Genomic DNA, 27,930 nt, shown 5'->3' on the forward strand with positions numbered 1-27,930 from the left:
TTCTATTCATAAGAGGATGTGGGAAATTATGAAGGCTTTAACAGAAGTTATTTTATGAGTGAAAATATCATAAAAAATATATAAAAGTGGAAATAACCTAAAATGTTAAATGATAACAGGACATGATGATGCACTTAACCTGAGGATGACCCCCACCCTCCTGCTCTCCACTCGTTGAACATGGCTTTTCGTCTGGATCTTGTCCGTGTGGAATAAATCATAGGAGGCCATTATTTATAAATCGTTTTCTCTCAGACAGGACCACTCCCCAGTTTAAATAAATAACAGTGTCTGCGTTCTGATATTTATTATATCTGTTTTGTGATGGTGATTTAATGTCCAACACCATGGAGATGATGATTTTGCTGACTGTAAATGCCACATACTTTAAGATTATAACTTCAGCGCTATCCTAATTCTTAGAGAACCAAATCTGCCTCCTTTCCATTTTTATTGGAGCAGCTCCAGGTTTGATGTAAGCACATGCACACGTACACATAAACGGTCAGTCCCTGTGTGCTTGGTTAATTATTTAATGTTTGTGTTGTCTGGAACGAAGCTCAGGCAGAATTCGGCTCTGACAACAGGAGACGTAATGTAAAGCTGACAAAGCTGCAAAAGTTCCTGCTTCAGCGTTTGATGCAATCACAGCAGAAGAATGTATTTAAATAAATATATTGAACTCCTGCTATTGCATTGCTTTTAAATTAAACAAGATATCTGATATGTTAAGGCCTGAACCAGGAGAAGTAAATACCATTAGGCTTTACTTCCTGCAACTTCAACAATTGATTTACTCATGAAGTCAAACTATTTGTCACCACAGTGTCGGGGTTTCTAAATTGCCCAGCAGGTTGTTCAGCCCTCTCTACCTTAAAGGGGCATCAGAACAAAGACCTGCATTCATATTCAAAGCCGTGTCGTGCTTCTGTGACAGCAGAAAAATGGTTACGGTTTGCGTAAACTTCAAACGTAGAAATAAGAGAAGAGCCAAGAGAGCTGCTTTGGGCCTGTAATTACCGTTTATGTCCGCTTCTGAGGACAGCGCCAAATTATCCACCACAGACGAGGAAATCCCCGAACTACAAAGGAACATAGACAGAGGAGTCTAAGACCTGAAATGTCACATTTAAGTACACAACTTGTTAAGCTATAAAAATCAAGTTAGTACGTTCTGATTTAAGTACAAGAATAACCATGACTTTTACTGAAATACAGATGTGGTTTGCTTCTTACTCGGCCCCATTATCACCATGATATGTAGATTTTATTTATAGAACAATAATAAACAGAAATATTAAGCGTCACATCAACTTTTTTATATGCACAGAAAAATAAACGGTATACTTTTATACAAGACATCTAAAAAGACCAATTCAGAGCACAAATACATAAATCACAACTAATAAACGGTTACAGTGAACAGTTTGAACAGGGGGGGAGGGGGGGGCACAAGCACTAGAACTTGAAGAGTGTATAAAAATATTCCCTACTGGGTTATTACATTGACCAGAGGGGTTTAAAGAGCCCATTAGGGTCAGGGATGCTGCGTTCAAGGACACTAGAAGCTCTACAAAGAGCTGTCTTGTCTCAGATCGGTAGATGCTACTGTCTCTGAAACAATCCCACATGTTTGAAGGTTTTAAAATCATTATTTAATAGAGATAAAAAAAAAATCAACCAGCTTAAAGGGTAATATAATATGGCTTTGCTGTTCTCTTGAGTCCCTAAAGTGTTAAAGATTAGCACCACTGCGCAGGCATTAACATCAAAAGCTGGGTTAATGTAAATAAGTACTGTGAAAGGATTCAAAATATTGTCTGTGTTCTCCCACTGTGTCTTTGTCTAGTGTTATGGAGCCAGAAGGAAATCGATCCACTTCCACCACAGTGGGTGTCTGAAAGGAAACAGGACTAAAGCTGAAACGATGCTTTTACACTTCAGCAAAAGCTTTTCTGAACATTTTCTTCTTTTTTTTCATTTTCAAACCTTTTTTTTTGTTCTTTTCTTTCAAAAACCATCAACATTATAAAGGTTGGCGGTCACATTATAAGACATGTATGTACAACATGTACATAGAGCAAGAAAAATAAAATCGGGACATTAGATTTTGAGAAGCTACTGTTATTTACATGCCTCTATCCGTCTAAGCATTTCCCTTTTGTAAAAAGCTGTGCTTTGTACTGAGACTGCCTCGTCTTCACAGGTAGAAAAATACAAGTTTGTATCTCCGGACCCGCTAGCAGTATTTCCTGTAAAATCATGCAAAAACACATTATCGCCTCACTGTCCTACAAAAATAATTGGTAGCAAAATAGACTTTAAAGTCTCCACAGACATGCATCTGTTCTTTCCACTGGTTTCTGTACATAATTCAGCTGTTTTTCACGGTCCTGAGTGTGCAAAAAAGTCAATATCACTGATGGCTAAAACATAAGACCAATGTTATGGACTGCTGAGAGAGAAAATTAAAAAAGCAAAAGGCATCTTCCTGCTCTCTTTACACAGCATTCTGCAGAATACTCATATCACACACAAGTATTCCAACTACATTGTGTGTGCTCAATTCATAATTTAACTAAAAGTTTGCAGAACAGTACAGTATGTGAGATGTTTTCAAGTCATAATACTACCTAGTACACAATACAATGCTGCAAAAGTATTTTTTTTTGCAAATTGGCAAAGCTTCCTGAAATCAATGCAGGATATATTTAATATAACCTTCTGACAAGAGCTATTGCAGCTGTGAAGTACAACTGACTTTTAATGTATTTTGACGACATTGCTTTGCTAGAATATTAACATTTTACAAAAGTGCATCATCTTCCTGATGACATTTGATGAATGCCACTGTCTTTAAGTACTTGTATGGGTTTTAAGAGTTGTAACTCCTGTCGGCTTCATTTTAATCTTGGCTGATTTCTTGCTTTATCTTTTGTTCCTGTCTGAAAATCAAATCTGTAAATAAACACTGTGCTATTTGCCTCGTCAGGGTAACATACGACAGTATGAAAAAAACAAATGCTTGTACTAGACGTACATTGTGTTCCTTCACACAGTGTTTACAAATGCTGGCTGCACATTTCCATTATAATATTCATTTTCAATCCGTCTCACTGGGTCACATTTGTTAATGTCTTCATAACCAATCAAATGCCCACATACAGAAACAAAGTCAAGTGAAATGCTTTTAACATGATCGTATACATGCTTTACAAAATTATTATTAATGCTTAAAGAAATGACGTTCATTTTCTTTATAGCAACTGTAACATCTGTACAAAAAAAACATATAGAAATCATAAAAAATTAAAGAAATTTAAACAAGAGCAAAGAAATGAGAATCTCTTAATTGAAAGAAAGAAAAAAAATCCTCCCATTGCTACAGCCTTTATGGCACTTTGCCATTATAATAATTCTGGACAAAATGTTGAGCTCATACTTACATGGTTCTGCTTTAATGCACTTGTCCCCTTTCGCCACAAACAACATGTATATAAAAAGTGCTACTGACAGCTGGTGGGGAGGAAGGACTAAGTTACAGATGGAGGATTGGCTGAATGAGGGGGGGGGGGGGGCTCGTCTGCTTTCCGTACTCGTGTAGCCGTTCTTGCCTGCATACAGTCTGTGTGTTTTTTTTAGTCACTGACAGGAAGTGGGTGGGTGGAGGTTTCCCTAAGAGACGCTGGAGCAGCGGATGCTCGGGGAGCCCATTTGTGTGAGCACCTTGTCGAGCCACTGCAGGGGGCCGTTCAGGTGCAGCTCGATCCAGCAGGGGGTGCTGGTCACCGTCTGTCGCCTGGGAGAGACACACGAGGAGAGAAAAAACAGATGTTGAGTACACTGGGAAAGTTGTTCAAAGCAGAACGTGTGTGAGTAAACTTACAAAGTCAGCAAAGTTTCAGCAAAGTCAAACTACTCTACTTTCATTTAAGCCCCCATGTAAGAAGCTGGTCTCAAAATACTAAATAAAAGGATAAAAAACTTGGATAAATACAGATTTCTTAGTTACATTTTTATATCAGTTAAGACAGAATTTAAAATCAGTTTAATATCAAATAAACCTGTGTTTAGTGTTTAGTTGAGTAAGAAACATTCTTCGTTGTAATTCTTCCCCCTTGGGATTGAAAACTAAACCAAGAACAGATTTATATTTCATGTTTACATTAAAGGTTTATGTAGGTCTATATTTTTAACGCTTCCTCGACATGGTGATGAGTTTAGGTGAACCAGAATAAATATGATGACCTGAGCCAAAACTTGCTGGCCTCTATGTCTCTCTAGAGTTTGAGTAATTTGAATTTTTTTAAAAAATGTCATTTATGGGTATCATACTGAAACTGAAAATAAGAAGTTTTGTTTCATAAACATGTTACCCTTGTTCTATAAACCTCTGAGAACCTTGGATATACAAAGTGATGATACGATTTCTCCACTAACAAGTCTTTCGTGTTGTTCTTGAAAAAGCAAAACTTGAGAGGAGGCAATATAAACAACCCTTTTCCAGACATTCAACCTCTTGATCTCCATATCCTTTGGTACCTCACTGATTCCCTACAGGCTTCATACAAAACCACTTACTGCTGAGGACAGGGGAGGCGAACGTGTTCAAAGTAGCATAATGTATGAGTGCGAGTGGAGTTTAGTGGCAGCTCTTATGCCTAAAGTGCCCGGTGAAAGACCAACATCAGCTGCAGAAAACATCTCAGACGCTGTAATACAAAATGCATTTTTTGTAAATACTGTTAAAAAAGAGGTATTAGATTTCCAAAAGTGTAATTTCTGCCTCTGTGCTCAGCCATTGATTTGTTTCTGTTGTGGGTTTTCTTCCTGAACATTTCATTCAGTTCACAGTGATGAACCTAAACCACATGTTTTAAGGCGGTTAGAATGAGGTAAGTAGATAAAACAACTACCACCATAATCTCTCGCAGACAAAAATGTTTCCTGTATGTTGTTATACATCTAGTTTATGCATTGGCAAGCCAGATGAACCGAAACACTTGCCAGCTGCGTGATTTGCCTCTGGTTTGTATGGTTTGTTTCATGAGTGCTGGCAATAAAGCTACATCTAATAAATTAGATGCAACAATCATCGTTTTTGCAAGATTATTCAGTCATCTTTATACCTGTCCGTACATTTTTCTTGTCTATTCTTCAGTGTATTAAAAAAGAACAGGTAAAAGACAGAAAAAGAGGTAAAAAAAACAACCAACGAGGGAGAGAGTGATGTGTGGGTGGGGGCCTGGCTGGTCCAGTAACCTGAATCCTGTTTTTAACTGTCTCCACATGTCTGCATGGGTCTGGACAGGACGCTCACAGCACAAAGGTTTCCCCCTTGAGGAAACCTCCGGCACAGAGCCAACATTCAGCCAATCACTGGCTCCTCCTTACTTACTATCAGTGAGTCAGACCGAATGGAAAAACAGGGAGGGGATGGCAGAGGAAAAGATCTGACATCTCGTTTTTTTTTGACGCAGCACATGTGTGTTTGTTTAAAAATAGTCTGGCGGGCCAACTGGGTGCCTGGTTCTATTGATGAGGGCACGGCGACGTCATCCAGCGGATTCACCAGAGTGTGAGCAGATGCCTGCGAGCGTGGGGGCGGCGGGATTGTGGGATGTGATTCACAGCCCGTTTGTTTATACTGTCTGTGTTTACATAAGGGTTTGTTTAGGACTTGGTCTCGGCACAACCGCTGCTTCTTATGTTGCTGACAAGTTGGTTGCGGGTTTTATCAGCTGCTAAGCAGTTCGGCTCTGTAGCGGTTGGGGTTTACCGTTTAGGAAATGAAAACTGATCTGTGACAGCTGCTCACCTGTACTCTGCTCCCCAGCCCTTCACAAAGCTCATTCGGATGGTGCACATCCTGGTGAGCTGGTAAACAGCCTCAAAGCCCTGGTTGACTGACTGGGCCAGCAGGGCGGCAAACTCCTGGTTATTGAAGATCTTCAGGTTACATCCTGGAGGGAAACAACCAACAAGCAACCAAAAGTTAGTCATAATCATTTAGGTTTGACTTTGTTTAGACATGCAGACTGGGGGAAGCTTTTGTAGAGGCTTGGCTTAAAGGGGAATTTGTTATATAAAAGGTTGTTGTGGCTCCAGAGGGAGATGAAACCTGATAAAGTGCTTCAGGTGATGTCACAGATGATCATGGGTAACAGAGGAACCAGGTTTGGACAAGAATGCATGGAATAAAAAAAGATAACATCTCTGGTCCTGCTGAATCGATTTTGATATCCTTCTTTTCATTCTGTCAAACATGTGTTAATCAATGCTACAGGAGTACAATGCTAAATCACTGGGGCGTTCCTTTAAACACCGATGGGAGCTGTGGAGGAAAGTTGTGTATTTGAACTTGTTCAGCCTTTATCATAATCTGACAGCATTCAACTCTGAGGTTCACCCTAATAAGATTGCAGTCATGACCTTTACGTTACTTCAGATACGAAACCAACTTGTAAAACTGCCGTCACATTTAAGAACAGAGGAGCTCGTCTGAAAGGGGTATGTGTGACGCAGACAACAGTGCAGCTGCTTGTTTAAACTTCCTTCTTCTGAATACAAACCTCTATTGCGAGTAATAGATGTGTTGTGTTCAGGGAAATCCTGTAAAACTCCTTACTCTTTTACATATCGTGTGGTAAAAGTAACACTAACAGACTACTGTTGAGCATGAAAAACCTTTATATTTAAACAGATTTCTCTTTAGCCAAAGAGGAAATTCCTGAATTGGGGATGAAGGGAAGTGATGCGTTGGATGTGTCCCCTGTTGTAATGACACATCCACAGTAAGGCTTATCTAGATAATCCATTTTAAATAATTAACTTAAATCACAGACATTGAAAGTGCTCCAAATCCTGGCAGCAGAAAGTTGCTGACGAACACACATAGTTGTCTCCAGAAGGGACACAATGGTAAAAGGTGTCTCAGTCAGTTTGACACACACCTGGAGGGATCTTGCAGACTGTGGCAGGGTGCCAGCCGTAGCGTTGGTTACAGTTGGGGCTCTGGACAAAGATGGCGCTGTCGCTGAGACACTCGGCGAACACTTCTCCTCCGATGTAATACAGCCGCACGCCACGGCCTTGAAGAAAACAGAGATAAGAAAAACTCCTCAGATAAATTCCACAATAAAGAAATAAGAATTGGTTATTAATGTAGAGTCATATTTGGAAAAAGAATAAAAAATGAGCATCGTGTGATTGTAAATGAAAGATCATATAACATAATGGCGTCATACCAATATGTCTGCGTGTTAACTCCACAGCCGCGTTGCGGTTGACGTTGGACAGCAGGCCCAGGCAGAAACGCTCTGAGTTGGACGGGTCCGTGAAGCCGTCCACTGTCAGCGAGGGCTGTGAGGCGTGGAAGGTCTCCCCTACTCGCTGGTTCAACTCGTAGTAGGAGATAGAGCACCAGAAGGCCGGCTCGCAGTACGTCACTGGCTGAAGGTCTGACACACCGAGAGAGAGAGGGAGAAAGATACAGTTTGCGTTCATCAAACAGACAGAGAGACCAGTGAATGTAGTACAATAATGTATATAGTAGGTTGTTAAGAGACGGAAATGTTCAAATAAATAAGAAATTCAAAGCTTGAAATAATACAGGAGGAAACCAACGGGTAACAGGAAACGGGAGTCAAGGTTAACAGGATAAGAAAGGATGCATTCAGAGGAATAATGGTCTGAAAACAGAATAGATGGGGCAGACAAATGGAAGTGGCTAGATGTGGAGGGGAAATGGTCTGAGGTGACTGTAGAGGGTCAGACAAACACAACCAGCGAAAACATTAGGCTGTGCTTGCGTCACTAAATGTCAAACCCATACGCTGTTTCCCAGAAGCTTTTACCAGACAAAATGTGGAAACTCAACCCTCACTGGTGGGACGGTGGAGCCAAAACGGTCCAAATTACAGGCTTATCCTTGGTCATTTTCAGAAGATTCAACCGGTTCTGGTAATTTGTTCTCTTTTTTCCCCTAGACATGGCCACTCTCTAACAACCTCAACATTCAGTCCTTGGCTTTGAAGACCAGAGCAGAGCCGGGCGACTCTGCCAAATGAAACCGGTGTGATTTTGTTATTTCATCAGAGGCTTTCCAGCCAATGCCCCCTGGCGTTTTTCCATCCTGGATATTGTCATTGAAGTTAGCGGGGGCTGAATGGTGTCTTGGCTTGTTCAACATGGGAGACAAAGGCTTCTTTCATCACCTGGTTTCCTCTTACAAATATGGAGCTAAATCAAACGGAGAATTCCCACTGGGGAATTAGGCATCTAAAAACATTTGTCTGTAAGTGAAGCCAGACAGACAGAAAAGTACACAAACACACGCTTACGCACACACAGACAAACACACAAACATAAAGTACCTAGACTGTTATGTGTGGGTGAAACGGGGTTAGGTGACAGGTTTGGGGAGCTTGTGTCCATGCTGTGGGTCATCTGGTGATCGCTGGTCTCTCCATCCTCACTGAGGTATCCTGGTGGTGGCGTTTCTGCACGCAAAAACACAAGAAACACACACAAACACAAACACAGACAACCACTCATTAAAATTGTGGCAAAGTTGACAAAGACAAATCTGATTTATATGTTGTTAGCTTGCTGACACAACTAAAGAAGGAATAAACACTGGCAATCTACAAAGAATTACATTACATAAAGTTATGCATGGTTATGAATCTTTAGCAGTGTCAGTCTGAAAGGTGTGCTAGGCACCGCTACAAGTTTGCTGTATATAAGTCAATCATTGTCTAACACTGCACAGTGACAGGAACAGAGGCTCGTCAGTGCTCAAGTTATGAACAAAAGAGCAGATTAATTAATAGGCTCTCTTTTGTGAGTAACCCAAAATAAAAGATCCCAATCCTAATCTTCTCTTAGCAAAGAACTTTGAGTGATAAAATGAAAGAAAACAAAGCGATGCGTTGCCTGGTCTACGCTCATGTATACTGTTAACAGCTGGACTTTGGGTTACTGTGAATGATCATCAGACTTGGTTTAACAGGATTATCCGAGTGTGAGTCATGTTTTGGAGCATGCTGGTACCTGGTATGTAGTTGCTCTGGGGCTCAATGCCAGCAGGGAAGTTGGTGTTTTCTGGGATTGAATGGCTGTAGTCATCCAGAGGTGGGAACTCACTGGGGATTTCTGTGTGTCTGGGCACCAACACCGGTGGGAGTACTGTATGATGGACATAAAGACAGACAAACAACAAGTAGTTCATTAGAAGATAGAAAAAGTGAGTGCTTTCATGTGTGGGTAATATGAAGGAAAATGTAATGGAAAAACAATTCAATAACACATTTATAAAATGATGCAATACAACTATAAAAGTAGGACAAAGTTTCTGGCAATAAATCATTGGAAAAATAGATAAGATACATGAAGAACACTTCATTAAATGCGTGTGAGATCATTTCACAGAAAAGGGCCCTGGCAGCAAAGTGAAATGAATCTGAACAAAGTGTCAAACATCAAGCTCTCATACCTGGCGTCTCTACTCTCTGGTAGTGGTACGGGTTGACACACACTTCATCCTTCTTGGTGTGGAAGGCGTACTCGCACAGCTCCACCGCCCGCAGCTCATGGTGGGACTGCAGGTCGGGCCAGCGCCACAGACGGCAGTAGATGACGTGGGGCAAACCTTTCCTGTGGGAGACCTGCAGACGGCCATCCAGAGACCTGCAGGCAGGAGGAGAGAAGGAAGAAGAAGAAGAGGTCGGTCAATAAAAGGAAAACGTTTGTTTGACATCAGGATTTATGTGTTTTCAAGCATTTTCATGTTTCATGTTTTCTAGTTTGGGATTTTGACTATTACTTGGTCCCATATGTTCAACATTGGACTATTTACTTGAGAGTTTTACTTGAAACTTAAGAATACTGACATGATATTATGTGGAATATTAGACTTTTTACCTCAAATTTACATAAAAATATTCTTATTTTATTGACCTTGTCTTTATTCATAGATGTATTTTTTTCTCATAAAGGTTATGACAAATGTATAAACTATGAAAAAAGACTTATTGTCTGATCTGCCTTCAATTTATCTCCTTTGTGAACTTTTAAAAATAAAAATAGCTTATTTTGCTTTGCCCAAAAAACTTAATATTTTTCTTTATCTTATTCTAAGGACTTCAACATATATTTTTAGTCTTGTTTTAAAGATGTTTTGAACAGTCAGCCCCCTTTATTGTCTGGTTGTAACAGCCTGTGGCTTTGGTATAAACATGTATTGATTAAAATTGGAAACTGATACCTGACAAAGGTCCATGGCCAAAATGTAAAAATAAACTCACCTGTATGACAATAAAAACCTTTCTTTCACAGTGTAGTCTGATAAATATATTTTTTAGATTTTAAACTGATCTTCATATTAGATTCTGTTTAAGATATTGTTGTTGTCTGGGCTCTGACACTACCTCCTACTGACGAGGTTCCCAGCTGTGTCCACACTGATTTATGACATGATGTCTAATAATAAATAACCGGCAATGACATTTCCGTATGCATAAACAGGGGTTCCATTGTGTTGTATAACATCTGCACTCATCTACACATTACGGTTGGATGATGATTTAGGCTTTTTCGGATTGTACTGAGTGGTAATTTGACTCTGCAGATTGTCATAATGGGGATGCAGCCCGTAATCTCTGAGCACAATGACCCAAAAACACACTCATCATCTTATGCAAGAGGCAACCACCACATATGTCCCCTCTATCTCTGTCTCGCCCACTCACTCTCCCACACAGATACAGAGTAAGGGTCAAAGGCATAAGATAAAGCTCTTTGGAAGGACAAATGTCAGTCCCCAAATAAAAACAAGGCTGTGTACAGTTTAACTACTGAAAGTTCAGCAGCGCCCTATCTGGGTCAGCCATCGTACATCTAGCAAGCAGAGAATTGCGAGAGTGTTTTAATTTTTCATGAAAAAAGCTTTTATTCATCGTCTCTGTACTTAAAAATGGGTGGGGACGTATGTGTGTGTGTGTGTGTGTGTGTGTGTGTGTGTGTGTGTGTGTGGGTGTGTGTGTGTGTGTGTGTGTGTGGGGGGGGTTTGGGGATGGGCGTCTGGAATTTAAAAAACGGTGTCTGAGTACTTTAGGTGCACAGAAGCTGCAGAGATATACAGCTGTAAAAAAAAACTATCACAGGAGGAAAGCTGAAAAACATCCTAAAGCCTGAAAGTGAGAGCTGGTCTGTTCATGCCTAGTGAGAGCTGGTCTGTTCATGCCTGCATCACAAAACTGCCTGCATCACAAAACTGCATCCAAAAGCCTTATAAGGGTCCAAATCTTGTATAATGATAAGTCAAAATAATTCAAATTGACTATCCTGCAACCTGTAAATCTAAGATTCCCCAAATACTGAAAGAAGGAGACATCTAATGATTGAAAAGTTGAATTAAGTTAGCAAAGTTTTTAACGATTTATAAAAAAAACATCTAAGTGGTTCAGTAGCCACCAATAAAGAAGTGAAAGTTGACAGCCGAGGTGTCCTCAACCATGAAATTATATTATGCCCAATCAATAACACATAAAACAGCATTGGTTTTATTTCAGAAATGTCACAATAAAAACAGTTTTTTTCCCACATTGTACTATCTGGATGAATTGTGCTTTCCGCAAAAGCTTGTCTTTAGTAAGAAGTATTTTTTGAAGAGTGAGCCACAGCAAAATCATGTGGGTTGTCACCGCTGACATCAAAAAGGGAAGTGAGCAACATAAAAATATTAATAATAATACATCTATTATGTCATGTAAGTTGGCTAGGGATGTCTCATGATAACACAGCGTCGGATCAAAGACCTCCCAGACTTCAGGCTTTTGAAATCAAGGACAAACAACATCGCTCGGCTCACTACTCTGCTTCTGATCTTAGTGTTGAGAGAAAACATTCAACAGTACTGAGAGACTTGGCTGCTCCCTCAAGTACAATCTGGATACTTACACAGAGTAGACAAATAAACAGGAACACCTCGGGTTATTATGCAATCAAGTTAAACAACCTGCAATAAAACTATCATGGTAAATCTAATATTGATAATTGTGTGAATATGTTTAAAGTTGTAGTGTAATATTTGAATGTTTGTGAGGTTCTACTTGTGGCAGCTGTTCCTCTTTTCTATTGCAGATTTCCTGTATTTGGCATACGCTTCTATTGTCACACCACATTCATTGAATAATTCCTTTCGGTTTGTGACTTATGCCACAGCTCTTTAGGCCTTTTAGTACCAATGGAAGTCACATCTAAAGTCACTTTAAGATGTTGTCAGACAACCTTTAAGCTATTTGGTATTCAACTAACGGACTCAATGTGCAATAGTGTTTTACTGGGGTCGGATAAAATGAAATTTAAAAAAAAACCATAAAGGCAGTTTGTAGCTTTGAGGAATCTAAATCACAGAGAAAAAAAAAAGGCAGCTATGAAAGTGCATCACGAATATTTGTCCAAAAGTCACAATGACACGAGGGAAACACATGAAATGCATTTTTCGAAGAGGAACAGTGATCACATGCAGACACTCACAACACACTGATAGAACTGTAGATATGTGAAATGGTCAGATGTTTGCCAAACATGCTGATCTGATGTCAGTGGTATGTGTGTGTTATGTCCCTGCAGCTGAGTGGGTGTTTGGTGGGGCTAGACTCTGCGTGCAGAGCATTACTGGCCATTTGGTGTCCTACTTTGTGTCCTTCCCTTTGTAAAGCCTCTTCCAGTCAGTGTTTTTAAAGAAAGGGCTTACGGTAAAGATATAGTATGAGTCATACTAATAAGTTCAATGGCTGAACTACACTTGTGCATCCAAGCACAACAGAATAACTCAACCAGAAACAATGAAAATTACTTTATGAAGCAGAAGCCGTAACTACAACCAATATTGCCAATGCTTAGGCAGAAGTCAATAGTTAACAGACCAGCCAAAATAATCCAATAAGAACAGGAAAAATACCCCATAGTATATGGAAAAGAAATGGAAGAAACTTGGTGAGAGGTTGATATCAAATTGAACTCTGCACTGCTCAGGGAAACACAGGGCAATAGTACAGCAAATATGATCTACTGCAGTGTGTGGAGGTTTACTAATAAAACCTACAACCTCCTGACTGAACCCCAGACATCACATTAAAACATGTTTTTGTGTGTTTACGTTGCCGTACACTCACACACATGCATGTTGGATACATGCGATACAAACTGAACAGGGAACCAGTTGTACAAACATTGCTCCATAGCTCTACTAGTGGTAATAAAACTTCAAAAGCTACTTGGACCATGCTATTCTCAGACCATGGCAGATAACTCTCTTGTGTATTAGTTCTATTAAATATAATAGTTTATCTACAGAAAAAAAGGAAAAACCTTAGCAAAATACAAAGCACTGTCCACATGAAACACATAGACAGGTCCAAACAATATACCTCCCTGAATCTGTATGACTCAGTTTATTGAAGACAGTCATGACTACTGCATGTTGAATGAGAAAATAATGGAACAAAAACTGTGAAAACCACTCCTGCACCACCATCAAGCCTCAGCCTGTTGTAAAGAGGAAGAGGCAGCAGCACACAGGCAACCTCCGATCCTACAAAACACTTCAAAATGATTTGGAGCTCAGAGTGCTTCAGCTATGGGGGAGAAGGGGGGGGAGGCAGATGGAAGGAGAGCTATGATCCCAAATACCCTGGGGGGTGGACATGGTGGGATCTCAAGGCTTCAAGAATCCAGGCCAGCAGTTTTCAACCTTCAGCACCAGAAACTGGTCAACACAGATCCCAGCAGACTAGTGTTGTTTACTAAGTCACGACTCAGATGAATAATAGGATGGACACTGATGACGAAGGAAGAGCTTGATTTTGTTTTGGTAAAGATATATATTTTTGCAATATTGTAGAAGGTGGTAAAAAAAAAGGTCTTGTTGTTTTATAGTCTGTAGATTCACAACAAAGCCCAACACATTGTTTCTTAAATTTGCAATGTTCTGCTATGTGATCGATCACAATGACTTGAGGTTGAAAATAGAAAGCTAGTTCTAGGTCTGCAACTAATCTTTATTTTCATCAATTAACAAGCCACATATGTTTTCAACTAATTGATGAATCGTTACCTATGACATTTTTTGTCATCATTATTTTTATATATATATATGATTGCTTGTTTTGTAAGGCCAACACTTCAAAATTTTATTAATGTAATTAATGTCACATAACACAAATTAAAGCAGCAAATTATCCCAACCTGGAGGTAGTACAAGGGAGTGTTGTGAGAAATAAGTTTAAAGCTTAATCAATTAATTAAAAAAAATGATAGGCAATTATCCTTCTGTGGACTAATAGATCGATTGACAAATCTTTTCACTAGTATATATAAACAAATGTTTTTAACGTTTATTGCAGGGGTGAAAAGATGACTCGATAAACCAAAAACTAAAAAAACAATCGACATATCACAATCAATTCTCTGTCCTGCATTGATTTTAATTTTCTACAGTAGAGACAACATGTATACTTGTAAAAATCTTCATGTCTTTTAGATTCCCTTTCTGATTGACAACAAGAGCCATATCGCCGACGTTTCTCTGTCAGGAGACAGCCAGAGTGAAATTGATGTCCAAAAAAGAAAGCGACAATTGGTATTGATTTTTCTTTACCACAGGGGGAATTGTGTCAACATCATTGTGTTTCATGACCTGAAACTAAAGCTGAACCTGACCTTTATGGCCAACCAGCTCTGTTTATGTGAATGGTAGGGAAGGCAATCTGTGCGCACCCACACACACGCATACACTTATGAGTGAGAGTGAGAAAAATAACTGTACTTCTGAGGGATTCACACATTTAGTAATCATCCGTGTTAAGGGGGTGTTTGAAAGGAAAAGAGCGAGGATACCCGGATGTGACTGTGAAGAGGAGTAGAAATACACACATTTTACATATTTTTACATATGTGTGTGTGTGTGTGTGTGTGTGTGTGTGTGTGTGTGTGTGTGTGTGTGTGTGTGTGTGTGTTTGGCTGACTCATAAAACAGACTCAGACAGAGCAGATTGAGCTTCACTGAGCTGGGGAGGGAGGGGGTCAAAACAAACACTCTGGGCATGCCCAGTTACGCTCAGAGACACAAACACACACACTGTGTGTGTGTGTTCAGGGTGGCGATGCTCTGAGCAATGCTGAACAAACACACATACTCTCCCTGTGAGCTCAGACCTTTTGACATGGACTTTTTACAACTCTGCCAAGCTTCGAACTCAAATGAAAGTCTAAGCTCACCAACAAGATGCCAGCAAACACTGTGAGGACCGAAACGCCTTTTAGAGTCTTCTATATTATTTCCTGTCCTCCAGTGTTGGTCATTAGGCCGCTAAACTCTCATGTTTAGTCCACAGATAAGAAGAAATGATGTTGGTCTTTTTAAAAATGCCTGCAAGTGCATGTAAACATCAGGACCTCCAGTCACAATCTGTCCTATGAGAGCACAGAGGGGGGGAGGACAAAGTGGATGATGGATAAAGAAAGGAGGGTGCTGCTGGACAATAGGCTGGCAGACTGTCTCAACAGCTCAGGGCAGCTCAGAGTGTCTGTGACCGGGCCCCTAACCCCCTAACCCCCCCCCATTCCATCTCCTCCGTCTGTCCCACCGTCCCGACTGCCCTGCCTCCGTCCCAGCACTGAGTGAGGGGGTGAGGGTGGGGGCGTAAGGATGAAATGGCCTTTGTGCCTTTCATAAAGTCTGCGGCCAGTCTGTCGAGCCGTGACCAACAGGGCCGCACGCCAGTGACGTTCAGCAGAGGGGCCGCTGTCTTCCAGTAACAACATGTGAAGACACAAATCATCCGCTAATTCTGGACAAGGGGCTGCAATAAAGTTTTGGTTTTGCACCTCGACACACAGCGTGTTGGAGAATTAATTTCCGCCAAAACTGCCTCATCTGCAGCTATGCAGGACACCTGTGTCATACAGTAACGAAGGCATGGGACCACTGGACTTGTACGACTGTCGCAGGTAAATCCCTTGTTGTGCCACCATTCAAAGAATCTGCAAACATGTTAATCACGTTACATAATCATAGGAATAAAAATAGCTACAGTTTCAGTTCTCTCTCTCTCTATACAAGCTCACTCTCTCTCCCACTTGAGTTGGTTGGAGGGAGGGATTCATTTTTCATTCAAAAAACAATAACATTAAACTAAAATCTATACTGAGGACAGAGAAGGGGGAGGGGGGGGGGCACGTTGTTTCAGATACTGTGAGATAATTAAATAGAAGGCCAATTTAACATCCATTTGTTTTAAAGCCAAATATAATTAAATATTTCCCTATTTTGGACTAATTCAGGTAACTAAATACCTAAAAAAAATGCAAAAAACTTATATTCCTATAAATATGTTTTTCTTGTAATAATAAGGCCAGAAAAAAAATCAAATTATAAATATCTTAGTACAAACAGCACAACAAAATCTTTATATATTGTGATATTATCCCACCATATTACTTTCCAAATATGAACGTTTGCAGCTTTTCTTTCATATGTGATGTTAAACTGAGTATCTTTGAGATTTTGGACAAAAACAAGGCAGCTTATAGATCAAATAATAAATCGAGAAGACAATAAAAAGACTGATCAATAATTAAAATAATCTTTTGTTGCCATCCCAGAAATACTTGTATGCTCTTTGATAAAGATGGATAGAGGGTAAAAGCTTAGACTATAGTTGGATTGTCCCATTGACATTTTTCTTTTTTATTCAGATTTTTCGGTTTACACAAATATTTCGTCATTGTAGGGCAGCAGCCATCAACTTGATCTCAAAAGAAAAATGCTCAAAGTGCACAAATCCTGGCCTGTGAGTACATTCCAGCAGTAGTGCAACTCACACAGAGGAACGACTTCCACACACACACACACACACACACACACACACACACACACACACACACACACACACACACACACACACACACACACACACACACACACCTCCCACTCTCTCTGGAAAAGCCATCAGACTTCTCTTTTTCAAACAAAAGAAGGAGGGGGGCATGAAGGAAGAGACCCAAGAGTAGAGTTTGAGAGAAAAGCGAGTCTGACTGTAACCCACAGGTGATATCATAGGGCTGGAGTGTGCTGGGACCAGTGAGGGATGTGAAGAAGGAAACCAGCAGACAGACGACCGGCCATGCTAGACGACAAATAAAAAAGTCTGGACTCAACAAACTGGGGACACGATAGAGGACTGGGAACCATTAGTTTTACTGCTCATACTCAATGAGCTGAGCAGCTTGTCTCAAATATGATGAATGACTGAAAATATTCCACATGCAAGTCATCAATAAGTTTTTTTCCAGATTAAGTGTAGGCAGATCTACTAGTCCAGTATACACAGTATCCAGCAAAGTGAAATGTTACAGTATGTTTGGGCTTCAAGTGTAAATTTGAGTTTCTGATATTATAGTTAGAAACAAGGTCTCCAACCCGCTGTGGTTTAAAATATATTTGTTCGGTTTGAAACGTCAGGGGCCCTACCTAGACTGTAATTATTGGGAAACTCTGGATTAGTCATGGAAAATAAGAACCGTAGGAGTTTTCCTTTTGAATCAAGCAACAAAAAAGTTGTAGTATGAAGTGCTTGAGTACATTTGCCGACATTACACATCCTGTGATGTGACGATTGTGCATGTGCACATCTCAATAGCCCTACTTTAAATAACAAAATGTGGGTTTAAATCTGGAAAAATCTGATCAAAGAATAAGTAAACAAGATTACTTGTTTAATAACGAACTGATATGTTGTCACATCAGACACCTGACCAGTTTACTAACGGCCTAACACACATTATGCATTTCAACAATGTCCAATTACTCGCATGTTTCTAGACTGTGGGAGAAAACCAGAACCCCCAGGGTTCCCAGCAGTCCGGAAAAATCTGGCATAGTTTGATAATTAAAAATGCTTCAACATAGAATTGGCATGTTGGGAGATTACATGGGGATGAATATTTTAAACGAACGTGTACATAACAGAAGTGAATTATATTCATTATGTTCATTCACAAATGATGACAGATGAGCTCCCTGAGGTCACAATCTTGATTCTGGTCCTTGATCTCGTGTTGCCATATTGTTTGTTCTTGACAGTAAAGTGTCTGCTTCGCTCTTAGCGAGACTTAAGTTTCTGGTTCCTCTACTTTGGATGAAGTGGGACTCTCGTTTTAAAGAGCAGATTCAAGGATGAATGTTTCAGAAAACCTAATAGTATAAATGATCTTTCTGTATTATGAGACGTACACTTGTACTCGTGGTTTAAAAGTATTTCACCTCTCCCTTTAAACTCCTGCTCTTTTGCGTCAAGTTGATTTCCCCGCACATATCCAGCTGTAGTCCGGCACCCTGTACCAGCAGCAGTGGTTGTGGTTGTGGCCAGTGGAGCACAAAGACCGGCTTGTTGTCTGGTGAACGTGTCTGTGTGTGTGTGTGTGTGTGTGTGAATGTTTCTTTGCCGTGCACGTGAACTCCCCCGCAGATAGCGAGAAGGCCAAGTCGAGGCAGAGCTGTCTCTCTAACCCCCTCCACCCCCGGAGCAAGCCCAAAACCAAACAGCAGCCGACGCCCTCCTGAAGGCCCCGGGAGGCAGAGAGAGCATTCCTCTGAGCTGACTAAGCACACACACACACACACACACACACACACACACACACACACACACACACACACACACACACACACACACACACATACATACACACAGACAATATGTACAATAAACTACAATCAGTGAGCGTCCTGATTGCAGTCATCATTTTTTCTATAAGTAAATAATCACTTTAATTTGAAACTACATTACAGTTAAATTTCAATTAAAACCAAATAACATGAACCAGAACATGTTTCATATCTTATCTTTTGTTATTTATTTATTTTTGAATAAAACATAGCTGTTATTCATTTAAACATCCAAAATATCAGCTATAAAAATGTAATAGTATAACAATATCATGATACTATCACTATATAAAACAGTAAACAATTGAATTAAATTATTACCCAACATGTGAAGCCACTGAGCTTTGACTCATTCAGTTTTTGTGGTTCAAACTCTTTGATTACAACAAAGTTAACACCGTACAATCACTGTAGTCTAAACACACACACACACACACACACACACACACACACGCTTAGTTCAACAGTATCCACTTTCGGTCAAGCAAATCAAACAATGACGGGAATCCTGAACCCGACTATTGAAGACAACTTACTCCCATCATTAGAGCAGCCAACCACACACAGACAGACGACACACATAAACTCTCTGTGACCCTTCTTGTATCGCTTCCCTGTCGAACAATGCTGTCTCGAATGACTCAGGTGTGATACTTGACATGTTAGCTACCTGATGGAGACAGAGAGAGAGAGAGTGTGTGTGTGTGTGTGTGTGTGTGTGTGTGTGTGTGTGTGTGTGTGTGTGTGTGTGTGTGTGTGTGTGTGTGTGGTGGAAAAAGCAAAAGGATGGGAAACCTTTGCGATCACTTAAGTTTGATGGAGATTAAGGTGAGAAAACAGCAAGAAGTCAAAAGGATCTCCCAAATACGAAACTGTATTCATTCTTAAGGTGTCAGTTCAAGTGCTTTGATTATGTAATTTTTCGCATGTAAAATTGTTAATAAGTTGTTATATTAAATATACCATGTATATTATAGTAGTCCAATATATTATATTACGTTAAGTAAGATATTAAAAAAGGCTGGGGGTGTATCTTGTATCTAAACTATTGGTTTATTGACAGAACTTTAAATCAGAACTTTTTTGAGAATCAATCAATCCTTTTAAGTCATTTTTCAAAAATGTATTGGCAATAGTTATAGTGAATTGAAAAACTTGGGGACTTTTGTTTGGATGAAATATGTCATGTAGGAGATCACCTTGGACTGTAGGAAATTGTCCCAAAATAATCAGAATATAATTTACAGGACTGTTTCAACAGTAATGCTGGTTATGTTAACTGGTGTGAAGAGAGAAGTGCCTACATGTCATGACAGTGTTAACCACCAACTTAATATCATTTATTAAAAAAACTTGAAATCCCCTGTACTTGAAAATTACATCCCAAACTAGGCAGGTGTTGCTTAAAGTTAAATATCTGTGAGTGTTTCGTCATCATTCATTCGCCGTCTTTGGCTTCTTATTGACAAAAATTGGAGGTTTGAGCATTTCACTTATGACGACATTAACAACTTGTTCATAAGGCATGATGGTATTATACAAATCCCAAGCAGGTGAGGTATGAAGCAATGCAAGTATACACAATATCTTCCAAACATAGTAGCTGCAGTGTGTGTGTGTGTGTGTGTGTGTGTGTGTGTGTGTGTGTGTGTGTGTGTGTGTGTGTGTGTGTGTGTGTGTGTGTGTGTGTGTGTGTGTGTGTGTGTGTGTGTGTGTGTGTGCATTGACTGTTGTCAGTCGTCCAGACAACAGAGACACATGTCTTCGATGCTGGAAGGCTGTCTAGCTGGAAAACAAACCAGTTATATCTCAGCTATTAGAGCGTTTCTTTTTCTGCATGCCAACCGCAGTCTTCCTCTGATAAGCTTGAGAATCCGATACGCTGCCTCTTGCCAAAATATTCTGTCTTCCTTCATCTAAACCCTTGGCTTTCTGGTTTTCCCCTTCTCCGACTTTGATCCCCTTAAATCTCTCATCACTGTCACTTTCACTCTTTTCATTCGGTCTTCTTCTGTCAATAATTTATGTGTCATCCTCCCTCATTAAATCACACTCCCCCACTATGATGACAGGCTCTCCCCTGCAGCACCAGACAACACTGGGAATCCGAACTCCACTTCATCCCTCTGTATTTCCCTTCATAATATGTCCCTCACTTAGCGCCCTGACAGCATGAATCTGGCTAATACAGACTTGCACTTGAACTGTATGATGGGGTTAACATATCAACTCCGTAGTGTTGGGCAAAGACAATATGATACCTGAATATTACTACTGACACCAAGAGATACTTCTTTCAATACCTTTCTTAAAATGAAAACACATTTCTCTACAAAATAGTCGTAAACTGGCACAATTTTGATTCAAAAACCACTTTTTGATCAAAGAACACACATAACAAACCTTGATTCACACTGGTGACCACATTTTTTTTATGATAAGATGATTAACTACTGTGGGATCGCTGAGGTAAATCTATTGGTTTTGACTTCTGGCTCTTTCAGTCATAAATTGTGCCGTTCCGGGTCACAACACCACCTCTAAATGATTGAGGAGTGCTGGTTTTGCCACAAACTTGTTTATAGGCTGACTAAATCAACAAAAGGAATCCTCTAAACTAACATTAAATCGTCTGCAACCTCGTTCATGAATCTCAACAACCCTGTTAAACAGTGACAAATGGGAACACAGTTGTTGACCCGGTTCTCGTCCTGTGAATGGCGACGTTTGTATGTGAAAAGAGCACTGGTCTCTCCCTCTTCCTCATGGACACAGTCTCTCTCATTCAGCCCATAATCTTTCTTTTCCCAGTCTTTTATTTTTTTAATCCCATCTTTTATTTCTGTACTTGGGATTCCTTCACTCCCTCCCTCCTGCCCTGACATGCAGCAGCGTGAATCAGCCTGTAGTCTCGCTGCCAGGAGGGATGTGTGTGGACAAGACGAAAGCACTCCCCAGTCATAAGCCAGACTACGTTAAGGTAGATAGGAGGGAGGAATCCACTCCCCCAGGCTCTGCGAAAAAGACATAACACACACCTTGGATCATTTGTAATAAATCCCCAGTGTTCCCCCACCAAACTGCGATAGGAATCCTACATACTTTTCTATTCTGAAAGCTCCAGAGTTAACGTATCCCCGAAAAATGTATGTGTTTCTCTTTCTGTTGAGGATGGTTGTTTGGCTTCCACACACAGTTCCCTGTTAAAAGGTTGTCTCTGTTCAAACATGCCAGGACTGTTACAGATAAGTAGAGAATGTTTATGTTATAACTTGCAATTCGCTCATGACTCGACAATGCAAGAAGCTATTGAGAGACTGTTAACCTAGTGGTTCCCCCTAATTTCTATCAATTGCTCCAAAAGTAGTGGAGCTTGTAAAGGTGTCTCTTTAGAGTCACATCGGCCACTTTCGACAATTTATGGACAACAACTTGGTGAATCCATTATTGAGGTAATTTATTAAGCAAAAATGACAAACACTTGTTGGGTCAACCTTCTCAAATATGATGATTTTCCCATTTTGTTTGATTTATGTCATTATAAATGTAATTATTTGGGTTTGAAAGGTTGATTAGGGTTAAGGACAGTTCATGGTTTTGTAACGTATTGGTTAATGTTAAAGGAAACACAGTGGTTGGTTTTTAAATAAGTACTTCCTTAAAGTAACGGAATCTATAACGTCTTGGTTAAGGTCGGGGAACAGTAAGGGCTATAGCTAAATTAAACTAACAGTGATTATGGGTAGAAAACAGGAACCAAATAGCAACCTCAAGCTCTTGTGTTTTGTTGACCAATCCAACCAATCTGACCTCCTCCCTCTACCCCTGACTTTGTGGCTATTTTAAGAGATGGACAAGAGTCACAATTTCTAGGGCCACTGGAGGGCCTTGGAATATTTAGTTATTGGGCAGCTACAGTATAACCACCTGAGGTATTTACCAATCCATAAAGGAAACAGACTTGGCTTCTGCTCATGAATGCACAAGAGTCTCCTTGAACATCAGAAGGTAAGTCATTCTTTAGTCATCTTTTCTCCTTCAAACAGTGCAGGCTACCACACTTCACATCCATCCCTCCATCACTGGAAACTAGTAGACTTTCATGGCTTGACGCATTTTACACACTGATGTTTGTGACTAACCAAAGTTTACAGCTCATAGGAAGATAGGATTTAAAAAGAGAGAGGGAGAAAAAGTGGGAGGGAGGGTAGGTCACCACCACAATGCCACAATTGCTTGTTGTCGAGTGACTAAGGCTTCAACTTGGACCGGAGCCCCAGCATTCATTTTGCTTACTACTCCTAAAAAAAGAAATTGTGAAAACCACATCGAGCTAAAAGGCGAGTAAAGCAGTAGCCCTGTTTAAATGATAGGCAAAGCCTGCTATGCTATTAAAGCACTTTGTGTCCAAATTCAACTGGGAATTTAAATCAATGTGACTTGTGTTTTTTTTGTTTTTGTTTTTTTAATGGGACACAGGCGTTATCTTCAGTGTAAACATGCTGGGACATGTAACACATGCACACACACACACACACACACACACACACACACACACACACACACACACCACACACACACACACACACACACACACACACACACACACCGCCCACATTAACCACCCACACCCATAAATAACTGCGTCTGGAGCAAACTTACCAAGTTGTTATACCATGGCTTCTAACCAGAGACAGTAATATTATTTTAAATGCCGTCTAGCAGATCACAGCCCTTTAAAATCTGACAGCTGGCTTTCCCAAACCTTCTAAACATTTCATTTTTACCACTTGGCAAGGCAAGTTTGGACGGACAAAACTTACAGGAAGGAGCTGCTTTGGACAAAACTCATCCTTAACTTTGTTTGACATGACTAGAACACATTAGCCTTGAGATGTCAAAATCAGCTTCTGGCATTTGGTCCTCTATGATATGATATCTCAATCAGCTGTGATGTGTAAAACACCTGTTTAACCCCTTTTCAATAATCCTGCCTTAAAATCCCCCCAACAGATACTGGATCTGCTAATCCACCACCTGATGCTTGGCTCGACAGATGCACATCGCCTGCTTCCTTCAGCACTCAGCATCACGGCAGACCGTCATCAAGAGGAGTAGCAATGAGCCTCATTAGGGAGTACATGTGTCAGAGAGATAGGAGTTGACCTCTGCGTGGACAAGCCTGAACACGCAGGCAGCTGCTGTCAGCCAGCCAGAACGTAGGGGAATTAATAGAAACAGCAGCTCTCCAGGGACAGTGTTAGCCCACACTGACAGCCAGCCCTGATCTGGGGTCATCTTAATGCACTCCCCCTCTTCCCCTCTGTATTAGTGGTGGGAAATATAAAACCTGGATCATGACAAACATTATTTAACTTTCCGGGTAGGCTTAACTCTAAACGCTGGCCCAGGCCTGTGCAAGCTGTGATATGCACACTTGTGGCGGTAAAGAATGTGGGAGTGCCCTGTGTGGGGCTCGATTTTCATCTGACACACAGTGTGCTATTAGATCTAAATTGCCCACATATGCAAGGGAGATTTTGTGGACGCGGGCAAAAGTTTGAGGTCTTTATTTGTCAGATTACAATTTACAAAAATGGTAGGGATTTAAAATCACACTCTATACGCTGTTGCCGGTTTATGAGTCACACCTAACTGAAAGTAATGCAGTTTAATGTGACAACGCTGCCATGAATACTACTTTTATAAAGGTTATAATGCTCAGTTTTTGTTGAAACTTTCAAGGAGAAGTGTTGATTCAACTTTGTGATCGTTTGGTGACTGTAGATTGTAGGGCTGTTGAACACTTTTGCACTATTGTGAGAGGCCTTTTTCTGTCATTTAGAGCAGATAATGATTGTTTTCAATGCTGAATTATCTGCCAAGCCCTTCCTCGATGAATCGACTAATTGTTTAACGCTCAGTCCACACATTCAAATGTATTCAAATGTCTTGCATCCCGAAAAACAGAATATGTATTAAGTAAACCAGTCAAACCTCACGTTTTAAAAGCTGCAACCAGCGAGTGTTTGGCACTGTAAAATGACGCAAACAATAAATCGATTATCAAAATATTGCCCACAAATTTTCTGTTGATTTATTGACTAATCACTGCAGCGGTCCCCTCTCTGATATACTGTACATGTGGTGGACAAAATATACCTGTACCATATACCTGTACCATGCAAAATACACCTGTACCATGTAAAATATACCTGTACCATATACCTGTACCATGTAAAATATACAGTACCAGTCAAAAGCTTCTCATTCAACTACTTTGAAGAATCTAAAATATAAAACATATTCTGGTTTGTTGAGCATTTGTTTGTTTACCACATAATTCCATATGTGTTCCTTCATAGTTTGGATGTCTTCAATATTAATCTACAATGTAGAAAAAAATAAAAATAAAAATAAAGAAAAACCATTGAATGAGAAGGTGTGTCCAAACTTTTGACTGGTACTGTACCTGTACCATATACATGTAAAATATACCTGTACCATGTGAAATATACCTGTACCATGCAAAGTGCCAATGACACAGGTACATGAGTGTATGCAACAGACGCTGTCCTGTTATATCTAGAAAGGCAATTCATATGTTGTAACATGTTAAGGCAGAAACAACCTTTAATGCCACATTACTCCTACTTATATGAAGTTTAGGAACTCAGATAAGTAAAAATCTGACTTTTGGCTGTAGCAGCCTTTCACCAAGGCAGGAAAAGGGGGACAGCTTTCTAACTGACATTTGATATTGAACGCCAGAGTTGATGAATGATTAAAATGTCTGTATGGATGCATTGAAAGGGAGACAGCCAGCCCAGCTCCAGAGCTCTCAGAGTCGCCTACGCACTAACACCAAACCCACAGCAGTAGAAAGTGTCCCAGATTAAGGCCAAGTTATATAACCAGGGATCCATTTGTGCGTTTGCATCGCACGTGGGCTGCTGTTGTGTAGTCAATGCACACACACACACACACACACACACACACAAACAAACACACAAACACACATAGCAACCTCTTATGTAAACCCATCACAATAAACTGCTAAAAAAAACCCACATAATTCAAACTCCAACGGTCATTAACCGGAATGGAACGTTGGGAGTTTTGAAATATGTGTTCAAACGTTCCTTTTCCTCCAACGGTCATTAACCGCTGGAGGAATGGAACGTTGGGAGTTTGAAATATACCGTGTTATAACATATAGACCGTGTTATAACATATAGACCGTGTTATAATAACATATAGACCGTGTTATAACATATGGAGGTTAATTAACCGTTGGGAGTTTGAAATATACCGTGTTATAACATATAGACCGTGTTATAACATATAGACCGTGTTATAACATATATACCGTGTTATAATAACATATAGACCGTGTTATAACATATACCGGTTAATTAACATAGTTTTGAAATATACTGTGTTATAACATATATACCGTGTTATAATAACATATAGACCGTGTTATAACATATAAACCGTGTTATAACATATGGAGGTTAATTAACCGTTGGGAGTTTGAAATATACCGCGTTATAACATATAGACCGTGTTATAATAACATATATACTGTGTTATAATAACATATAGACCGTGTTATAACATATATACTGTGTTATAATAACATATATACCGTGTTATAACATAATACATATAATAACATATATACCGTGTTATAACATATATACCGAGTTATAATAACATATAGACCGTGTTATAACATATATACCGTGTTATAACATATATACCGTGTTATAATAACATATATACCGTGTTATAACATATATACCGTGTTATAATAACATATAGACCGTGTTATAACATATGGAGGTTAATTAACCGTTGGGAGTTTGAAATATACAGTGTTATAACATATAGACCGTGTTATAACATATATACCGTGTTATAACATATAGACCGTGTTATAATAACATATAGACCGTGTTATAACATATAGAGGTGAATTAACCGTTGGGAGTTTGAAATATAAGATAAGATAAGATAAGATAAGATAAGATAATCCTTTATTAGTCCGTGTTATAACATATAGGTTAATTAACCGTTGGAAGTTTGAATAACATATAGACCGCGTTATAACATATATAGGTTAATTAACCGTTGGGAGTTTGAAATATACCGTGTTATAGACCGTGTTATAACATATAGACCGTGTTATAATAACATATAGACCGTGTTATAATAACATATAGACCGTGTTATAACATATATACCGTGTTATAACATATATACTGTGTTATAACATATATACCGTGTTATAACATATAGACCGTGTTATAACATATATACATATAGACCGTGTTATAACATATATACTGTGTTATAACATATATACCGTGTTATAACATATATACCGTGTTATAACATATATACCGTGTTATAACATATATACTGTGTTATAACATATAGACCGTGTTATAATAACATATAGACCGTGTTATAACATATATACTGTGTTATAACAACATATATACCGTGTTATAACATATATACCGTGTTATAACATATATACTGTGTTATAACATACAGAGGTGAATTAACCGTTGGAGGAATGGAACGTTGGGAGTTTTGAAATATAAGTGTCGCGAGGCAGGAAGTGGAAACGTCAACTTTGGACGTTATACGCGTTAAGCAGACCGGTCGACGGTTGGTCTTCAGAGTCCCCCCCCCACCTCATCTGTAACTACGACCTAACGTCCGCCTAACGTCCGCTCTTACCTCGGTATGGTGATGCATTTGGTGTTGATATTCTGCGTGGTGATGGCTTTCTCCAGCTCGTCCAGTTGGCCCGTCTTCTTCAGCTTCTTCACCAGACTTTTCACCGCCTTCTCGCACCATTTCTCCTCCTGGCCGTTCTGCTCTCCCTTCTTCCAGCCCAGCAGCCTCTTCACGATGGGGGGAGTGAACGGCAGAATTGACATGTTGAGTTCGAGGCTTAAGTCCTTCCAGTGTCGGTTCCGATAAAGAAAAACACACACACAAGGGAAGAAGAGAGGGGGAAAGTGGGTGTGTTTTGGGGGGGAAACGGGGGGACGGCTGGTCGTTGGAGGTGAATTGTGGTTGTTTATAAGACGCCACACGGATGCATCCCGGAGTTAAAGCCTCCACTTTAAGCGCACTCTGTCTTCTCGGAGCTCAGCGGTGAACTGTGCACCGGC

At 39.9% G+C, this 27,930-nt stretch overlaps 1 protein-coding gene across 1 annotated transcript; it reads right to left on the bottom strand.

Moving 5' to 3' along the window:
• Positions 1-1,054: 1,054 nt before the first annotated feature.
• On the bottom strand, positions 1,055-27,930 carry smad3a (SMAD family member 3a). The gene is made up of 8 exons (XM_054620282.1): positions 27,491-27,930; positions 9,497-9,690; positions 9,055-9,189; positions 8,376-8,501; positions 7,248-7,460; positions 6,954-7,091; positions 5,819-5,963; positions 1,055-3,799 (listed from the first exon to the last, which is right to left on the bottom strand). The coding sequence occupies exons 1-8, from the start codon at positions 27,691-27,693 to the stop codon at positions 3,676-3,678; spliced, it is 1,278 nt and encodes a 425-aa protein (XP_054476257.1). The 5' UTR covers positions 27,694-27,930; the 3' UTR covers positions 1,055-3,675.

This window comes from Anoplopoma fimbria, chromosome 2, assembly GCF_027596085.1.
Source record: "Anoplopoma fimbria isolate UVic2021 breed Golden Eagle Sablefish chromosome 2, Afim_UVic_2022, whole genome shotgun sequence".
Classification (NCBI taxonomy): domain Eukaryota; kingdom Metazoa; phylum Chordata; class Actinopteri; order Perciformes; family Anoplopomatidae; genus Anoplopoma; species Anoplopoma fimbria.

What these genes read in the sequence shown, in the direction of transcription:
- smad3a (XM_054620282.1), bottom strand. Translation starts at nt 27,693, where the DNA reads ATGTCAATTCTGCCGTTCACTCCCCCCATCGTGAAGAGGCTGCTGGGC. An exon ending in CCAGAGCAACTACATACCAG is followed by an intron (nt 8,502 to 9,054) that starts GTACCAGCATGC and finishes TTTTGCGTGCAG; the next exon opens with AAACGCCACCACCAGGATAC. An exon ending in AGTCTGCAAGATCCCTCCAG is followed by an intron (nt 5,964 to 6,953) that starts GTGTGTGTCAAA and finishes GTTTCCCTCCAG; the next exon opens with GATGTAACCTGAAGATCTTC.